The 19,238-nt window shown below is 38.1% G+C and overlaps 1 protein-coding gene across 2 annotated transcripts in view; it reads left to right on the top strand.

Annotated features, from left to right (window-relative positions):
* The window catches only part of LOC110962920 (lysosome membrane protein 2-like), a 31,993-nt gene extending 14,131 nt beyond the window's left edge, over window positions 1-17,862 (top strand). The window contains exons 3-13 of one of the 2 annotated variants that reach the window (XM_022211009.2): window positions 479-626; window positions 829-1,020; window positions 1,126-1,217; window positions 2,343-2,462; window positions 8,204-8,382; window positions 12,650-12,768; window positions 13,053-13,126; window positions 13,237-13,288; window positions 14,592-14,744; window positions 14,896-14,937; window positions 15,788-17,862. In XM_022211009.2, the coding sequence (XP_022066701.2) occupies window positions 479-626; window positions 829-1,020; window positions 1,126-1,217; window positions 2,343-2,462; window positions 8,204-8,382; window positions 12,650-12,768; window positions 13,053-13,126; window positions 13,237-13,288; window positions 14,592-14,744; window positions 14,896-14,937; window positions 15,788-15,898 (1,282 nt within the window). In that variant the 3' untranslated portion in view covers window positions 15,899-17,862. The remainder of the gene's footprint in view (window positions 1-478; window positions 627-828; window positions 1,021-1,125; window positions 1,218-2,342; window positions 2,463-8,203; window positions 8,383-12,649; window positions 12,769-13,052; window positions 13,127-13,236; window positions 13,289-14,591; window positions 14,745-14,895; window positions 14,938-15,787) is intronic. The other variant, XM_022211010.2, reaches the window with a different exon arrangement.
* The last annotated feature ends 1,376 nt before the right edge of the window (window positions 17,863-19,238 follow it).

Below are 19,238 nucleotides of genomic sequence, written 5' to 3'. Positions count from 1 at the left end.
TTTCAGACTTGTTCCTATAATGTAGCTGAAAATTTGCTTTGATTTAAGAAAACTAAATTCATTACATTTTATTTATTTATTTATTGCGTATTAAAGCTTCAAAATGCTGAAGTTAAATGCCAGAGGCCATGGTTAATATTAGCTCTAAAAATCGGCCAGCATGTCCTGTCCACTCTGTCACGTGTCCTGCCAAGAAACTTTCTTTGTGTGCAAATTACTCATTCTGAATCACTTTGAACTGCACCCACTGAAAGCCTTAAATAAATATCAAGGTTCACTGCTAAAAGCACCACAAGTGTTACAACAGCATGTTGAGATAATCTACCCCTGCCGTCCAGCCTCCATTTAACTGTTTACGTAACGGTTGCAGTCTACAGCTGTGTGAAGTTGTGCATTTAAATCCACATGAGTTTTTAATGGGAATGATTCTAGAAACCTTAAGAAAATGATCACCTTTTATTTCACTGTGTTTGCGCAGGGAGTACAGGTACAAGGACAACGTCAGCATGGTGGAAGATGGCAAAATGGTGTCGGGGTACAACACCAAAAGCTTTGTGTTCCTTAGGGAGAGGTCTGTCGGTGACCCAACTGTGGACAACATCACCACCGTCAACATCCCTGCTTGGGTGAGTCACGAACTCAGCGTCTCAGACAAGTGGAGGAAAGTGGAAATCCAAGTGGGGCAAAGTGGAGTGTCTGTTCTGTAACTCTGAAGATTTCCTTCTGCACTTTGTCTATTGTTTCCTCACTCCGTTGTCCACGTCCACCACCACCCTCCACCTAATTGCGCACTCTTTTTCCCTTCTGTGCTCCTCTTCCTGTCTCCAGGCCGTAATGAACAAGGTGAAAGACAGTTACTTCAAGGCCACTATGATGTCCGTCTGGATGACCTCCGTCGGGAGCGACCCCTTCACCACTCGCACCGTGGACGAGCTGCTGTGGGGCTACGAAGACCCTCTGCTGAGTCGCCTCGCTCGCACCCAACCTGACTTGGAGAAGATATTTGGCCTCATGTACAAGGCATGTGCACCTCCACTGAATAATAACAGCTGTACGCAATCAAAAAGATGATTTTCCTGTCGTTTGATCCCATTTTGTAACAACTTGAATGTTTGTTTGTTTCAGAAAAATGGAAGTAACGACGGGGAGTTTGTGTACCACACTGGACAAGAGAACTACTTGGACTACGGTCGGGTTGTTACATGGCAAGGTCAAAGGTAACACCACTGCACACACACACACACACACACACTCCTCTGTCTTCATCCACAGTGATGAAACTTCATTGGGTAATGCTTTGGTTTAACAAGCTTCTCAAAACCGCTGCTTTTTGCTAGCATGAAGTGGAGAACTGACTGATTGACTGACTTGCACTCTGTTTGCGTGTTGGTCTTGGCTCTTTCCCTTTGCAAGGAGCACGGGGCAGGATATCCTGATACTTGGAATGCCTTAATAATGGCTTTTCATTGGCCGTTCTTATCCAATTTTATTGTCTTTGGTTTCCTGTAATCTGTAATTACCCCCCTACTCCTGGGAAAATGCTTTTTTCAACTTTGACTTTCAGATAAAAACATTTTTGATCATCAAAACATGTCACGGTAGTTTGTCGTAATTAAGATTAAAATGATAAAGTTGTTGACATGGCAAGTGGAAGTTTTAAAAACATCAAGTGTTGCTTCTTTCTTCTTTTGCCTGTTTGTAGTAAATCTAGGCACAAGCACGCTCATTCTTATTGTTGCTCTGCACGTGGCATAAGTATTAAAAAAAACATTTACTTAGAGTCGAGAGAAATAGTTTCTGGATGAACGTAATGCTTTTAAAGTCACGTTTTTACTCACTGTCAGCTCAGTTTTCACTACAGTATAAAGTCCTGCACATGTATAGAAGCAACACATCTATGGCCAGAAATATAAAAAAATGTCAGTATATCACCATAAAGAACAAAAGAACAAAAAGAAAATACATTTCTTTGATTACAAATCTACATACGTAGCATTCTTCGAAGTGCCCACTGGTGTTAGAAATGGTGGGGGGAAAATTGAGGCTCTACACACTATAGATGATTTACTATTTACAGTTTTATTTTACTTCCATACTGTTTTCCCATGTACACAATGTAAATCCGAAGTTTAACCAAATAGTCCTACATTTTTTTTGTCACTAATGGCTTCTTAGTTTTAATAAGGAACACATAGTTTTTTTGATTTTTACAGAATCTGGATAGAAATAAGAATTTATTTTTAGTAAGGCAGGTAGAATATCACGAAATACCACAATTTTAAGCTGAGATGATATAAATGGTGTGTTTTAGCTCATGTTTTTGTCCACATTTTGTTTTGCAGCCAGCTGACTTTCTGGACGTCAAACCAAAGCAACAGCATCAATGGGTCAGATGGAAGCGCCTTCCATCCTCTGCTGGAGAAGAACGAACGCCTTTACATCTTCACTCCGGACCTGTGCAGGTACAATACCAAATTAACTTCTACATGTGTGATAGAGATTTATCTTTTGGTTATTCGACGGTGTTTTGATTTCAACCATAAACAGTGAAGAAGAAGTGAGTATTGAGCCTTAGAAAGATGTTAGGGGCCAAACTTCACAAATTCATTGCAAGGTATCCAGAGTGGAGCTTTAGGATTTGTCGTTCTGGCATGAAATTAATAGAATAGATTATTATAGAAAATATTTTTTCAAGAGAATTCATGACATGATCTGAAAGGGAGAGGTGAGTTAGCATTAAACGGCCGTCTGGCTCAGACATGTTTGGGGCTCGGAAGATGAGTCCCAACAGCCTTGGTGATCTTGTGACTTACAGTTGTGTAAAATACTTTTGGTTTATACTTGCAACACTAATGACATTCCTGTCAGCCTCAGCTATGCTTCGTTTTAGCAAATGTCAGCATTTAGCTCAAATTACTGCTGTGCCTAAAGGTTGAATCTCTGGAAACTTTCAGCAGTCGTCAGACAAAGCAACAACAAATCCAGCATCAAAAAAGTCAGAGGGCAGCACCACTACCAGCTTATAGACACTTTATTGTGTCGTTAGTTGAATCTATGAACCCTGATCAGTTTGTGGGATTTTTTATTTTTTTTGCGATTGTGACTGTTTTAGCCAGTTTTTACCGCAATATAAATTCCTGCACATATACGGAAACGAGAGAGAGAACTCTGACACAGTTCCAATGGCATAAAAATCATAAAAGAAGAAAAAATTAAAAAGTTTTTTTGGATGATTTATTGGACAAAAATTGCCTTTAGATGTTAACAGTACTGATAAAAATGGTAGCTCCGTATAGATATTTGTCTTTGTCTTCTATTTTCTGCCTATAAGCAAAGCCTGCAGTTCAGTCTAGTTTTTGCCAAAATTCTGTAAATTTTTGTCACGTGACTGTTGGTCCCCGTTGAACAAGTGATGGCTTTTAATTTGTGCTGCAGATAGTAGAATTTTTAGTTTTTTATTAAATGTGTTTAGTGCAAATGGTTTCTTTTTAGTACATTTTTAACCCCTTAAGCTTCAGTGTACCGCCGGCGGTACACCTACTAATTTGCATAGGAATTTCAAGAATGTCCGACGGGTGCAAACGCGATTATACAAACACTATACACCGATGGAAAGCTTCGATTCTCATGAATCCGCCGGTATAAACCACTTTCAGATGCGATTACCAAAGCGGGTGAGAAAAACACTTTTGTCCGACAAAAACAAATATCCATCCATCCGTTCTCTATACACGGCTTCAACGCACACAGCGCGACTCACATTTCCGGGTTTATTATTACACACAAAAAAAAAGATTCCACAAAAAACGGCCATAATCCAACCTTTTACATCCAGATGACACAAGCCAGTAAACTATTTTATCCAAAACATGTCCTGAAGTCGGTATAAAATCCCCGAATCGGTCGTTTTCAAGGAAATGCACCTCGCGATGCCCGTCCAATATTCCCCGTATTTTTCGTAATTTTTTTATTTAAAAATAGAATATTAGCGATTTTTTTGTACTGAAAACGGCTGGAATTGACTGAAGCTTAAAGGGTTAAATGGACTTGGAATAAAACAGTTTTGAAAAAAATTGTGCAATTTTTAGTTACATTTTTTGATGGAACAACATATTACAGATAATTAGGTCAAAGACCATGCACAACGTGACAATCTGACAAATCTTTCCCTTTTTACAGTTTTTATTCTCTGATAAATGTCATTTTGGTGATTTTTTTTTAAAACAAACAGCACACATTTCAAACCCACCAGTAGGTTTTGGGGTTCAAAGGGTTAAATACTCGTCTGACTCAAGTACCAGGAGTTATAATGTGTGTCGCCACAGGCAAGCAATCTGCCTGCAACAGGGATTTGCATCCTCGCAACCTATTGTTGTTAAATGTCCCATGGCCCAATTTACCTGAGCATGGTGTGGTTATGAAATGATGTTTATTTCTGGTACCTGACCCAGCAGAGTGGGGTGGAGGCTTTCATATCTGGTATGGAAATAATGTTCACAGGCTTCGGATCCCATGCATTGTTATCATAACATCCTGCCTGATCACTTACAAACAGCGCCACAGGTGACCTCTGTTTGCTGTCGAATATCCTGCCTACACTGTGAGGCCGCATTAAAGAGCAGAAAACCCTACAGCTTGAAGAGGGTTGTTGTTGTTCTGAGGAGTAATGAAGATGTAAGAGGAAGGAAATCTGTGGGGGTGACGATGAGGAAAAAAAAGAAGACATTTTATGGACGTCAACAAGAATTAAAATGTGCTTACTGGAACTGACTGCCGGGCTCGTCCTTGACTCACGCTGATGGGAACTTTGAATTAAAAGATTTCAAGATGTCTTTACGGAAACATAAACGTTGAGAACTGTTCACACGCTATGACTAATGAGCAGCTCTTTGGGGTCTGATTTCACAAATTTTAAGTCCCGGTTTAGTGCAAAATATACGAACAATGTCCTCATCCTTGATGGTGATAAGAGATTCTAATTTAGCAAACGACCTTGACCTAAAACACAGACACTGCTGTGCACATCTTTGCCTTTTTTGCTGAGCCTGGAAAGAATCTGTTGTAACAGTTCGTTCTTACCTTTGCCTCTGGTTGGACGTGCGTCAAAAACCCCTCGCCTAAATATTTACCAAATACTTTCACCTACTTATTCATAGCCGGGTGGTGCGTCCACGGCCGTCTGTCTACTGTGACTGAAGGGAAGACTCCCTCCCTGTTTCCTGTACTTGTTACACTCATTTGAAGAGGAAATGTTCCATGGAGTGTATGTTAACCTTTCACACACGCAGCATTAAGCCCGTTTACCGTTAGCTCCACATCACTTTGATTTAAAACACGTGCTTAGTTAAATCTGGGACTGATATACAAGTTAAAAGAAGCGCTAGAAATTCCCATCTGTGAGCTGACGGGGTTGTGACCCTTTGGTTCATTGACTGATAACTGAGCCGCAAAAGCTTCCAAGTTTTGATGAATTGCAGACAGCTGTCATTGCTAAAATACCAACTTGCCTTTTGCCACACGTTCATCTTCCCTATAGCCATGATTATAACTTTTAAAGATCAAACATTATTTAAATCTTTCATGAAAGAAGTAGTTCGGTTTTGCTATTTTCTGTTTACTAATCTTCTATATCATAAGCAGTTTTTGGGTGTTTTCAGCTCCTTTCACATTTTTACTCACTGCAGGCTCATTTTATCTGCAATATGAAGTCCTGCACCTCTATGGGAACAGCACAACTATGGCTAGAAGTACAGAGAAGTCAAAAATGTTTTCTCTGCAACAGTTATCCCATAAATCATAAAAAAGCAAAACCTGGAGTCAGTATGTATAGCATTTTTCCAAGTGTTCATAGGTGTTTTAATGTTGGAAAAAAAATGTGGCTCGATATAATAATATTTGCATTTTTAATTTGTGCTTGTTTTCTTGTGTACTCTATGTAAGCACAGCCTGCAGTTCATGCAAAGTAGTGAATGTTTCTCACATGGCTGTTGGTCACAGCTGCGTCGCTGATGGTTTTATTTTTGCGTTGATGAGTGCAGAATTCTATACTTTTTTACAGAATCTGGTTACCACAAATATTTTTTTCTTTAACCAGACATGCAGAGTAGTATAGTTTTTAAAAATGTCATAATTTTAGATTTAGTTAAGTTTTCAGACTAAACTGCACATCACAGATAATTCGAACAATGACCGTTGGAAAGTTGAAGGTCTTTCTGTTAAATAAATTATGTCACTTTGGAGATCTTTTGGAGAAAACATGATATGGTTTTCAAACTGGTCAGTGGGTTTTGGGGTTTAGAGGGTTAACCCTGTAAAGCCCAAACATAGAAAACAAATGAGCAAAAATAATATATAAAAAATATTTTTTTTTATCTATCTGTCTGTCTGTCTGTCTGTCTATCTATTATATATGGGACTGATATATATATTAAGGATGACCCGATATTGGCATAAAAATGTAATACTAGTCAATATCGTTATCGTCTTTTTGCCAATCATAAAAACCGATAAAATAATGCCTGTGTTTCGTCGGCATTTACCGCCACGCAAATAATCACATCATTAAACTGCGCTATTAAGCGTGTAAACAGAAGTGTGCCTGACTAACAATATGTCTGTGGTCTCGAATTATGTCCAATTATCGGTATCGCATTATCGGTATCGGTTGATATCTGAATCGGAAATTGAGAGTTGGACAATATCGGCACGTTGATTTTTGACCAAGAAAACCAATATCGGACATCCCTAACATATATCATAATTGAAAAAACAAAAACTGATGTTGTATTTTTGCAACAGCAGGTCTTGGATTTTTAAATAAAAATTGAATATTTTTACACCTGTAGTAGAAAACTCTCACACTATCGCTTCAGCTGTTCTCAAACTGTGGCCCCCACTTATTTTCAGGACTCGGATCCAAAACAACCACATCTTTGCTTCGCTAATCCGAATTTAATTCATATTGTATCAGTCTCTCACTCCCAGCGGTACAAGTCAGAGACTCTCTGCTCTGTTCTCATGTTGAAACACATCAGGCTTTTTACTTGGCTTCTCTCACAAAGGTCAAGGGAAAGGTCTGTACAGTATTGTTGCACAATTGGTGGGCTGCGTAGCGAAGGGCTGCATCCTCCCAGCCAGTTGGCAGACCCTCTATAGAGCGCTTTGTTCTCGCTGAGAATCGTCGGGATTCCCTCGACAGGACAGGGCTGCAGATTCAGAGAGCACGGATGAACTGCCTCACAATAATGCAGTTCTCTGAGGATGTCGAAACACAACAAATACTAACATGTAGTGAAAGATTTACGATTTCCCCGCGTCCACTACAATGGGAAGGTCAAGTCCGCAGAGCAGCATTACTTTTCCCCCGACGTGTTTGGAATTAAAGAAGCACAACCAACAGCCTTCAGGAAAACTGTGAAGTCAGTGTAAATCATCCCACTTGCACACGAAAAAGCTTGCTGGACAGATTCAGTTATTCAAGTCTGTCTTAAGACAATAGCGTGGCTCCCATGTGGACACCCAAGTAGATTTTTCCTGCTGTAATCAATCCTCATGACCATCAATTAAGAAATCCCTTCCCACAGTTTGCAGACCTCCCTCCTTGAAAAAATGTTTTCATCAGCTGATGTGAAGCTTATGTAAGGTTTAGGCAGTTATTCACATTAGTGGATGTCTATCAGAGGTAATGCAAAACTACTTTTTGTTACAATTTAAAAAGAAACAGTGACGAAACTAAACGAAACAACTTTTTTTTTTTGTGGGGGGAGGGGTTATGAACCAAAAAAAAAAAGAAATCATGAAATCATCATGTTAAACTTTTTTTTAAGTGTCCACAGGTATACACCAGTATTGGAAAATAAAAACAAATACTCTACAGATTATAGAATTTTAATTTGCTTTTACTTCATTTCAGTTTGTCTCTGCTCCATGTAAACACAGCATGCAGTTCAGCCGAAAAGTCCCCAGATTTTTGTCTTGTGACTATTTATGGCAGCTAAGTCACTACAGAGCTTATTAGTTTTAACAGAGAGCACAATCTGGTGAACTTTTACACAATGGATGAAGGATAAATGAAACAATTTTAAGCTTAGATTTGGTTCCTGATGTGTTCACAGACGATTGGAAATGTAAAAATTTGACAGTTTTTCCGGTTTCAAGTTTGCTAATTCTGGGAAATGGAGTTCATTTTTACTCTACTCTACAGGTCAATCTACATGGAGTTTGAGAAAGACGTAGAGGTGAAAGGAATCCCAGCGTATCGCTTCACACCGCCGCGCTCAGTTCTGGCCAGCAAAGAGGAGAATCCAGCCAACGAGGGTTTCTGCGTCAGCCCAAAGGAGTGCCTGGGAACCGGCCTTCTTAAAGTCAGTCCCTGTCGGAAAGGTAAATGTCAGCTTGCGCGGCACATTTTCTCACCCACACTTTGAACTTTTACAGGCCTCTCTCAAGGTCCCGCACCCACAAATTACAGTGGCCGTGGTGAATTCAGCATTTTTCTGTTCGCCTTTACATTCCTGTTTCTTAATTAGCTTTACGTCCTACACAAATTCCCTTCTTGACTTGAGTTTGCTAGTAAACAAGTAACTTTGTCTTGAAGGCCTTCCATTTGTTTGTTCTGCTCCTTCTGTTTTCTTCCCACCCAGCTTTAAATGTTCTGCTCAGCGAGAACACACAACGCAGTAATTCTTTTATCACTCTAGTCCTCCTTTTAATTTCCTTCTTACTATCCACAGTCCTACTAATACCCCCTAAATGCCCCATGTGACACAGCTCTCCAGCTCTCTCCACACCTCAGGCGCCAACTGACCATGACTGACCCAGTATCTGAGGGGGTGGGGGGGTAAGCCCAGTCACCTGATTTTGCCCTTGAATATGACCAGACGTTACCTTAGCGCCTGTGTTTACGACCCAGCTCTCCTCTGCGTCTCTTTAAGATTTTCATTACCGATGAAGAAAGTTTCAAAACACATTTATTCTAAATAAAATACCATGTTCTAGCTTTTGAATGCATCTTAGGGCGTACACCTAAAACATTTAGGGCATCTTTTACTTTGTATTTATTTCAGTGTCAACATTGCTGAAGCCTGTATCCGAAACATCGACATTTTCAAAGCCCGTCTCAAAAGCCACCTTTTCAAACAAGCATACTTTCTTTGACTTCCTTCCTCTTTCTTCTTCTGTTGTTTTAAAAACAGCTAAATTTCCTTGTTTTAAATGTTTTACATCTTTACACTTTATATTGTTTATTTGAATGTGTTTTAACTTTGTATGGTGTCTTTGGGTGCTCTGAAAGGCACTCATAAATAAAATGTATTATTATTATCTAATTTCTGGGAAGTATTCCAACAATAAATGACATTGTTGCTGCGAAGTAATAAATCTTAAAGGTCAGACTGATTAGAAAGTGATTCATAACAGAAGAGTACAAATGGTGACATCATGGATTAGTGTTTGGAACATGATTCTCATAGTGTGCTCAAACAACTGGGAAACAGTTCACATATTTGTAGTCAACGGGTAAGATTTTATACAAAGTAAACGCACTGCTGAAGCCTCCTAGAGAAAATAGGTTGAGTGTAGAGGGTTAAGTTTAGGCCCATGAGCACAGCGATTAAGGGCACTCGCTGCAAATATGTGTGTGTGTGTGTGTCTGTATGTATTTGTATTACAGTGACCTTGTCGGTCGTCACATGAACAGTCTCTCAGGTGACTGCTGGTGTCCAGTGTTTCTGTCAAATGTCTGTTGCTAAACACAAGAGCAGGAAAACCGTCACCTCTGCCCCACTTCATCCGCACCGCTCACTGTGCCACCGTCTGACTTTGTTGTTGCTGCTGAGACACATGTGGTCGCTTCAAAGGTGAAAGCCGGGGCGCTTATGTTTCACTCTGTCATTTGCGAAACTGCACATCGTGCTTGAGTAAATGCACAGGTGTGACCTCATCCAAACACGCTTGAGTCGAACGTGTGGTTCCACCGAGGTGATATTAAAGGAACACAATGTCTCCCTGTTGACAATATGAGGAAGGAACTCAGCAAGAGTAACAAGATTCTTTATCTGGATATCAGTAGCTGCCCTTAATTACTTGTACAAGTGGGGTTATTGTCTATTTGTTTACCTGTATTGTTTATTTTCTTTAGAAAGTTGACCCTGAGTAACATGCTGCGTGTCTTGCCACGGAGGTCAGATTGTATCTTCTCACCTTTTCCTGAGAACTGGTTCCAAATGTTTTTTTTTCTGTTGCGGTCAGATCAAAGGGAAGGAAATATGATATTAAAATGTACTTGATACCACATTACCTGATGAGAGGTTTTAATGTTGCATCATCATGATGATGTATATATTATTGTGTAGAAGCAATAGTTTGCATTTATAGAACTAATAGTGCAACTTTGGTGCACAAGTTAGCACATTAATTAGGAAAGACTGATATTCCTGATAATAGAACCACTCCTAGAAGTAGAGAAAACTCAAAAAAGCCTCAAAATGAAAATTTCAACTTAAAGTTCATCTTATAAAAATTTAATAGAGCTGGAATCAGCTTGTACAACAATTTCCAAGAGCTCATAGGCGTTACCAACACTGGCAAAAATGGTTGTTCCTCATTTTATAGATGAGTTACTACTTAGATTTTAAATTTGTTTCCATACTTGTCACACGTCGATTCAGTGTAAACACAGCCTGCAGTTCATCCAAAAGGTCCATGATTTTTTTTTCTCGCATGATCGTAGGTTGCAGTAGAGTCAAAATTGCTTCAGTTTTTTCAAGGAGCACTGAATTTATTTTTATTTATTTTTTTTACAGAATCCAGTTTGTGCACATTTTTGTTGAAATTTTTCAGTGAGTTATGTATCATAAAGTGATTAAATGTCTCATTTTTAAAATTAAATTTGCGATGGAAGAGCACATCACAGATATGTAGTTGTAGGACTATTGGAAAATTAAACATTTGTTTTCAAAGTTTCTGGGTTTGAGAAATGGTCTTATTTTGATGATTTTATAAAGATAGATGCCCTGCTGCTGGCTTTTGTGCTTCAGAGGGTTGAGATACTGTAGAGGCCATCCTCACCCCTTTTTCCACCCTGCAGGTTTCTGTCCCACGCTGTGTTTGTTAGTAAAACCCAACCCTCTGGCAGTTTTTCAAGTTTGTGGTGTGGCGTATTCAAAGGAGAGTTCACCGTGTACTATTATGACTAAAATAGATGCAGCACTGTTTGGTGATGGGGACTAGAAGACTTCTGGGTCATTCCGTCTCAGGTCATCATGTAATGGAACAATATCTGCTCCAACATTTCTGATTTGCTAAAACATTTTATAGCGTAAAATATTGATATTTATTAAGATTATGAAATTTTGTGATTGATATATCAAGTTCCTTCTGAGATACATTTAAAAAAAAAAAAACATTTACAGTTTTTTGCTTCATGTCTTTGATTTAGAATCTGCAAAACTGTAGATCAAATAATCTAAACAGCCAGCATCATACTGCTTCTTTTGAATTGACGCCAAATAATAATGGGTCCGTTGAAATACAAATAAAAAGTGAAATCGTAATGAAAAGTTTCGCCTTTGAGCACAAATTAACAAACATCATGATAATGTAGAAATCAGCTAAACCACATGTAGCTTCATGTCACAATAATGCAAAAACAAAACCTATAAAATACTTTTTTGTTCGAAATAGTTGGTCACAAAAATTAACTTTAATACCAGATTGAGCAGGTATGAACAGCTGTATCATAAACACAAGATTGTTGCTTGACAGCATATATAAATCTGTCTGCTTGTCTGATGCTGCAGATTCTGAATCCATATCAGGATGAGAAATAACAGTGAAAACCGAAAAATCGGCAAAAAAATAAAATCAGCAAAAAATTGCCCAAATTTCTGAAAATGTGTAAAACCTTCAGGAAGAAAATACCAATAATTCCTTAAAAGTTTCCCTTTAAAGGTTTTCTTTAAAAAAAAAAAAAAAAATCCCCCAAATTTGGCAAGAAACTTTGTGTAAATATTTTCAAAACATGAGTAAAAATCTTCTAAAAAATCCTAAAATATCTAAAGTTTTTACATATATATCAGTAAAACTTCTAATATTTTCTATAAGAACATTCACGAAAAATCAACCAAAATCCAGCGAACTTCGCTGGATTTTGGTTGATTTTTTTGTGTGAATGTTCTTAAAGAAACATTTTTAACATTTCTTTTTTTCCACCAAAAAAATGTTCAGATTTCCCAAAAATGTTGAAAATATGGACATCAGAAGTTTCACTGTGAAAATATATGTATTTTTCCACATTTTCAAACTTTAAAACGGGTCAGTTTTGACCCGCAGGACAACATGAGGGTTAATTTGAAAGTGGGTCGATGGGCAATTAAAAAAAATAAATAAATAATTGAAATTACTTAGTTAGCCCAGTTGTCTTTCGTTAGTTGCCTAGTTGCTCATTTTGACCTCACTTTTTTTCATTTTGGCTTTGGGCGTTACTCTTGTGTACTATGTGATGATACATTAGGATACTCGCTAGGTAATGAGTAAGAAATGAGTGATTTAGCCAAATGAATGAGCCTTAATGTTTTATGGTGGCAGCTCAGGTACCACCTGTCACAAATTGTGTCAGATCTCACTGAACTCCTCTGTTCTGCTCTCACAGGTGCTCCGGTTGTCGCCTCCTTTCCTCATTTCTACCTGGCTGAGTCTAAATTTGTGAATGCCATTGGAGGAATGTCCCCTGAAAGGACGCACCATCAAACGTTTCTGGACCTTAACCCGGTAAGCTGCAGCCCATCAGACTTACGTGCACTTTTTACTTTGAACCTATGATTAGTCACATTAATGCTGTGACTCACACTTTTTTTGGTCACCCTTCACATGCAGAAGCGACACATCTCCCTGAACTTTGCGAAAGTGAATGTCCTGCTACATTTTGTACTGCGCCACCACCTAGTGGCATTTATGTGAATATTTATACTCATAAGACAGTGTTGATAAGAGTTGCCTTTCTTTACTTTATAAGCATTTTTTGTCATTCTACTTTCCTTTTCTTTCTCTCACAGACCACCGGAGTGATTGTTCGTGCAAGCAAAAGAGCACAGATTAACATCTTGCTCAGCAGAATCGGTGGAATGCCGTGAGTATCTGCGTTCAAACTAGACACTATTATTTAATAATACATTCAGACGCATGTATATCTGTACTGTATTTGATTGATTTACATTCTTTTGACTGTCCTCATTGCAGGAGAACTCGACACCTTAATGACACCATCTTTCCTGTCATGTTTATCAATGAGGTAAGAGACATTAAAGAAAGCCTGAAACACACATTACAGGTAGGAGTCATAATAAAGTAGCAAAAGCACTTTGGTAAATGTCGTGGAGAGTTAGATTAGCTATTTACTAGCGTTGATCAAAAAGTGATGAGACTGTGATGCACAGCTCCCAGTGCTCCTGCAACACTTCAAACCCTTCCTGGAAGTCCCGTTTTGTAAATATGACAAGCACTATCTGTACGGAGCGCTGAATCTCTTCAACTGTGTCAAAGTACTGACCCTTCAAGTTGAATTTACTTTGGGGAAAAGGAAGACGTCACAGAGAGACACAACTAGAAAGTCAGTGTGATGACTGTGCTGTGAAGTTCTCGCATGCCATCAGGCCACACTTCGGGTCGCTTTCATCAAATGTTACAAGAGAACTCTGCCCTCACAGTCCGACTCTGGAGGTTTCATTCCCGGTGCACAAGCCTGTGAATGTTGAAAACAACCAGCGACTGTTCTCCTGATGCACCGCTCACCTGACATGCCTCATCTGGGTTTGCAGACTGCAGGTTCTTCCACTGTGATAGCTGCAGTTTCCTGTCTTGGCCACAGAACATCTCTCAGACGAAAACATCCCGCTGGTGATGACTCAGCAGTACATAACATCCTGATTCATGGTAGCTAGAGGTTGCACATGTTGCATAACTGTGCCAACATAAACAGTCTCTGAACTTTTTGATCGTGCTTTGTTTGACCCTCCTGTTGTCCTCATTCACAGGCACCAAAAAAATATTGTTTCCTTGTCTGAAAAAAATCCAAAAATTCAGCAAAAAAATCCCCCAAATTTCTGAAAATTTGCAAGACCTTCAGGAAATTCCAATAAATCCTTAAAGGTTTCCCTTGAAAGTTTTATTTTACAAAAATCCCCCAAATTTGGCAAGAAAATTCTTTTAAATATTTTCAAAAAATTAGTAAAAATCTTCCAAAAAATCCTAAAAATATCTAAAGTGATTCCATATATATCAGTAAAATGTCTAATATTTTCTTTAAAAACATTCACATAAAAATCGACCAAAATCCAGCGAAATTCGTGACCGCTTCTGTTCTGAGCATCCATCTACTGCCACCTTGATGATTTTATTAACAAGAGCAAACTGAGCACTTACAGCAAATGTGGATTTTGGCACCGGTGGACGGAGCATGATGAGCTTTTTCCCCATTTCCAGTCCTGATGTGAATTTATCCAGCTGCTCGTATTCTTTTATTGGTGATTGGTTTATTGTCTAGTGTTTACTCTATGCCTTCTAATGGCTCTTTGTCACTGTCTGTTGATACACAGAGTGTGGTGATTGATGATGCGTCTGCAGCGAGAGTACAAAAGCTGCTGCTGATCGTCACCTTGGTTTCTAACTTCCCACTCTTTATTGTGGGGCTGGGAGGCATTATGCTCGTAGTGTTCATTATCCTTCTGATCCGGGCCCGCAAACAGAAGGTACGACTCTCTTTCTGGTCGAGCTTTGCCGTAACAACTTGCAATTTGCTTGCTCCTAATAAGTAATTTGTGTTATTTTGCCATAATTGATTCAGTTGCTTAACCACACACTAATGGCACTGTGCATGTGTTTATCACTGTCTCTGTGCAGAATGAAGTTAAGCGCATTGTGTTTACCAAGCCGCTGTATGCTGTAAGTCTTTATGGTTATTTTGCTGCTTTGTTTTTTATTTGCTTTCTTCAGTCTTTTGTCTTTTATCTAAATATTCAGTTTGCAGTTACGTGACTTTCATCCCACCTGAAATAATTCTTCTGCTGTACAGTAAACTTATTGGGTCGATATATAATTGCGTGACTTTTTGTATCATTGTTGACATTTTTGTTGTTTTCAGGCCTAAAATCAACATGGCCGCCTACAACCAAACACCACATGGTATTTTTACAGAAAGATTATTCTAAAATATTATATAAACAATTGAGTAAAATAGAAATTGAAAGTTATTTATGAAGATATTGTAGTAAACCTGTATACATGTGATTAATTCCCACTTGACTCACACACTACTTTATATTAAATAACTCAGAAAGACTTGGAGTCTTTCAGTCTTTTCTTCAGGAGGAAATGACATCATGTGGAGCAGGTCATGTCATCTGGAATTAACACACATCCTTGAGAGGTGTTTTTGTAATGGATAACTTAGTTTAAAGTGATTTCTCAGTGATATCCAGTCATTTTTTTTATTAATAAGTGATTGTTTCCATAATAACTAATTATGGAATTTGTAAAGACATAATCATAGTGAACATAAAAACATGATTTTTTTGTTTTAATAGAAAATGTATGCAAGATATATCCCATTGACTTCAAAAGTCCCTCAATTATATATTGGCCCTTTTATTAAACTTATTATCTTATCGGTTTTAACACGTTAACAAAGATGTATTTCACTGCACGTTTGAGGACATCAGAGCTTTTGGATCGCAGGTACAACTGTAAAAAGGTGAAAAGAGTTTTTAAGAGCTCTCTTAATCTCCCACTACAGACATCTACCGAGGACGACACTTCTTACGTTCCGGTCAACAGCAAGGAAAAGGACGATCCCCAAAATGGAACCTACATCGGTCTGACGCCTAAAGTCGATGCACAAGCTTGAGGAAAAGGAGGAGGAGGACTGTAGAGGAAACGGGGGTTTGTGAGGTGGGGTGGGTGGTTGTGGGGGTCGAGGGAGGGGGCATGGTTTTAGTCTCAAACGTAATGTACTATATGTTGTAAGTTTCACTCATGGAGAGTTGCCTAAAACCCAGGTCTAGCACGGTGAATTCCCAGAAAATGTGCAACATTCTCTTTAAAACACCGGTGGCTGCTTCTTGCTGTTTATCAGCTGCCGATAATGTAGAATTATTGACGACAGGTTGCAGCTTTGTAGGACTGGAAATGTGGAATGCACTTCTGAAACAAACTCACCCTTTAAATCTGACATGTGAGGTAAATGTACTGTTCATGCTGTGACCTCATCTCTGTGTCCGTCTGGCTCGACTGGATTGTTGTCTCGCTTTGAACTCAGATTTTAGGGACTGACTACTTGGGCACAGATTATCATTTGGGCAGCAGGGTGATGAAATCCATAAACTGAGTTATTATTTTCATCACACATCACTCTCAGGGGGCCTCTGCTTAGACACTATCGAACCTTATCAAGTTTTCTCAATCAGTTCAGTGTTATATTTGCATTTCATCTTAAATTTTAATGTTACACAACATTTTCACAGCTCATTATTATTCTCTGTTCATGCACTGTATTTAGAGGGATACCTGTGCTCAATGTCGCCGCTGTACCTGAAAAACCTTCAGAGTACGGCGCTTGCTTGTTTGTTTGTGTATATATATATATATATATATATATATACAGTGTCAGATGAGTTGAACCGCTCACATTCCTCTCACTGTATGATGGGGATGAATATCAGACAAACCGCTGTATATTTGGATACTTTAACTTTTGTAAAGTAAAACATCCTTCGCGTTGTTTTTGTAAATGTGAATGTAGAAATGTTTGAATGAAGGATATCTGGAGTTAGAGCTTCACAAACGTCTTCTGGTGCCATAATGAGCCACACTTTTATCAGCCACCTAAAGACCTGGACGTGGCAGGGTTTTGTGGTTGAAGTAATGATTCATACAGTACTGAATGTGTGTGTTGACAGTATTTTGCCCTGTGTAACTGCTTCTACTAACTAGCATTTCAAAATATTTTAAAATGCTGTAGTTGTGCCTTAAAAGGATCAGCGTTAGTGGATTTTTTTTTAAATTTCTTTTGAAGTTTTCTTTTGTGAAAACGATGCCGTGCCATATCAATGAATATACTCTCAAGTGCATTTTGTTCTCTTCCAGCTACCAAACAAAAAAAAGCTGTTTTTGTACAGCCAGCAGGGTCAAACTTTGAAAAGGCTCTGAAGGCTTGAATGACAGGTTGTCATGCAGGGCCACAGCTTTCTCACTCACTACTGGTGATGAAAATGTTAGATTACAGGTGCCGTTTAATGTAATATAGCAAATGCTGCACAATTACCCAGTTTGAACTGTGATGAGCCCAGCTTTTGTTACTGCTTTTACACTTAATAATGAGTCCCTTCACACCAGCTCATTACATGCAGTATAATTATCTGCGATGACTATATCAGATGATTTTGTCCTCCTTCATTTGATTTTTACTATTTGCATTTGATATATTCTGTTATCTAATCATGTACAATAAAAAATGTGAAAAATGTTAAAATTTAAAAAAGTGCATAGTGTTGTGGTTATAAATTCACAAGAGGTTGAATGAATGGATAAATCAAATATGTGATGCAATAAACACAGTATAACACAACGTTAGCGTAGTTGTGGTTGAAAGCACAAGTTATTTTGTTACACTGATAAAACCAAAACACACAAAGCACCATATGAACTTTACACGAGGCTACTTTGTGCCATACTTTGATTACAGATTGTGCTTTCTGAAATTCTTGTTACTGCTATAACCACATATTCTTCTAATTGTCAGCTTGTGTTGAAATGTTGACTGTTAATACTGTTTTTACTCTGTACACACAAATAAAAAGTAGTTTGAGTACATGTGTCTTCCTCACTTTCTTAAGTGTTTGCTTCTTGTTTTAGTGAAAAAGAGGTAAGAAGTTGGTACTAGCACAAGCCAAAGTGGAGAAAAATATTTAATACTGAAATGACAATTGGATTTGTAGAAAGATCTCCTCTAAACGGTGTGGTGTTACAATATTGAACTTGCTCTGTCACCACTAAAGCCTAATTGTAGATGGCTAAAGCAAGAAAAAAACAGGTTTCCATAGTTTTTATGATCCTACATATAACTTCAAGGTACTGGGTCTGTGTGGTTATGTTCTGCTTTAGGATTAGGCTGGTATTTGTGAGGAGGAAAAGATTTAAAGTCTCTCTAGTCATTGAAAATAGTAATCTATGAGTGTCACAGCTACATATTCAGAAGTTGAAAATAATTCCTTTCTGTCTACACAGTGGGAAAATGAAACATAACCAATAAACCAAATCTGAGCCTTAATGATGCAGAAAGTTTAGATTTGTTGCTCGTGAAATACTTGTAGTCAGAATCTGTATTTTTTTAAGACTGTCATTAGTATACTGCAGTTTGTGAGAATGAACTGAGAATGCTCAGACATGCTTATTTACTGCTTATATTGTTTATGATACATCTTCCAGCATATAAAAAACACCATGTGGACATATTAATAAGGTAAAAAAAAAACATTTGTTTGAACAGGAAGGCATTAAAAGGTACTCAGTACTAGAGGAGACTAGCTTCAGGAGCACATTTCTGGGACCCTTTTTCATGACATTGCCACCTACATAACTGGATGATATTACTAAAATCTGTAACTTACGGCTTTAAAGAGTTTTCTCCCCACCCAAAATATTGCATTCAATCCAAGCAATTAAACTTTTAAAGGTTTATACCACCGAAAGAGTGCTTTTTGTCTAATGGCATGTGGTTTTAAAGTTTCTTCCCACCCAAAATAATATATTCTGTTGAAATAGTTATATGATTTAAATATTCATGTCATCTAAAATTTCTGTCCAAATATTAACAGTTTAAACATTTATTCCACCCAAATAGTACTTTCTGTCTAAGGACTTCTGTTTTTGTTGTTGTTGTTTTTAATCTATTCCTCTAAAAATACTATTTTCTAACTGTATGTATTTTAAAGATTCATTCATTTTAAACAACAGTTTCTGTCCTGGAATTTAGTTTGGTTCCTACAATTAGCACGACGAGCAATTTTTCGAATTAATGTCATTAGGTCATAATTAGGTCAGATACTATGAGGGCTAAAATCCTCAATCACAACAAATGGATGAGTAGATATACAATAGTAAAACAGATTTTACAAATAAAATAACACAATATTTCTATCTGCTGCTGTTCTACATTTTACGTGACTTCTGCAGCAGTGTCACTCTCT

This window comes from Acanthochromis polyacanthus, chromosome 18 (genome assembly GCF_021347895.1).
Source record: "Acanthochromis polyacanthus isolate Apoly-LR-REF ecotype Palm Island chromosome 18, KAUST_Apoly_ChrSc, whole genome shotgun sequence".
Taxonomy (NCBI): Eukaryota; Metazoa; Chordata; class Actinopteri; family Pomacentridae; genus Acanthochromis; species Acanthochromis polyacanthus.
Note: the sequence above shows the minus strand (reverse complement) of the source record. Positions and strands in the feature narration are given on the sequence as shown.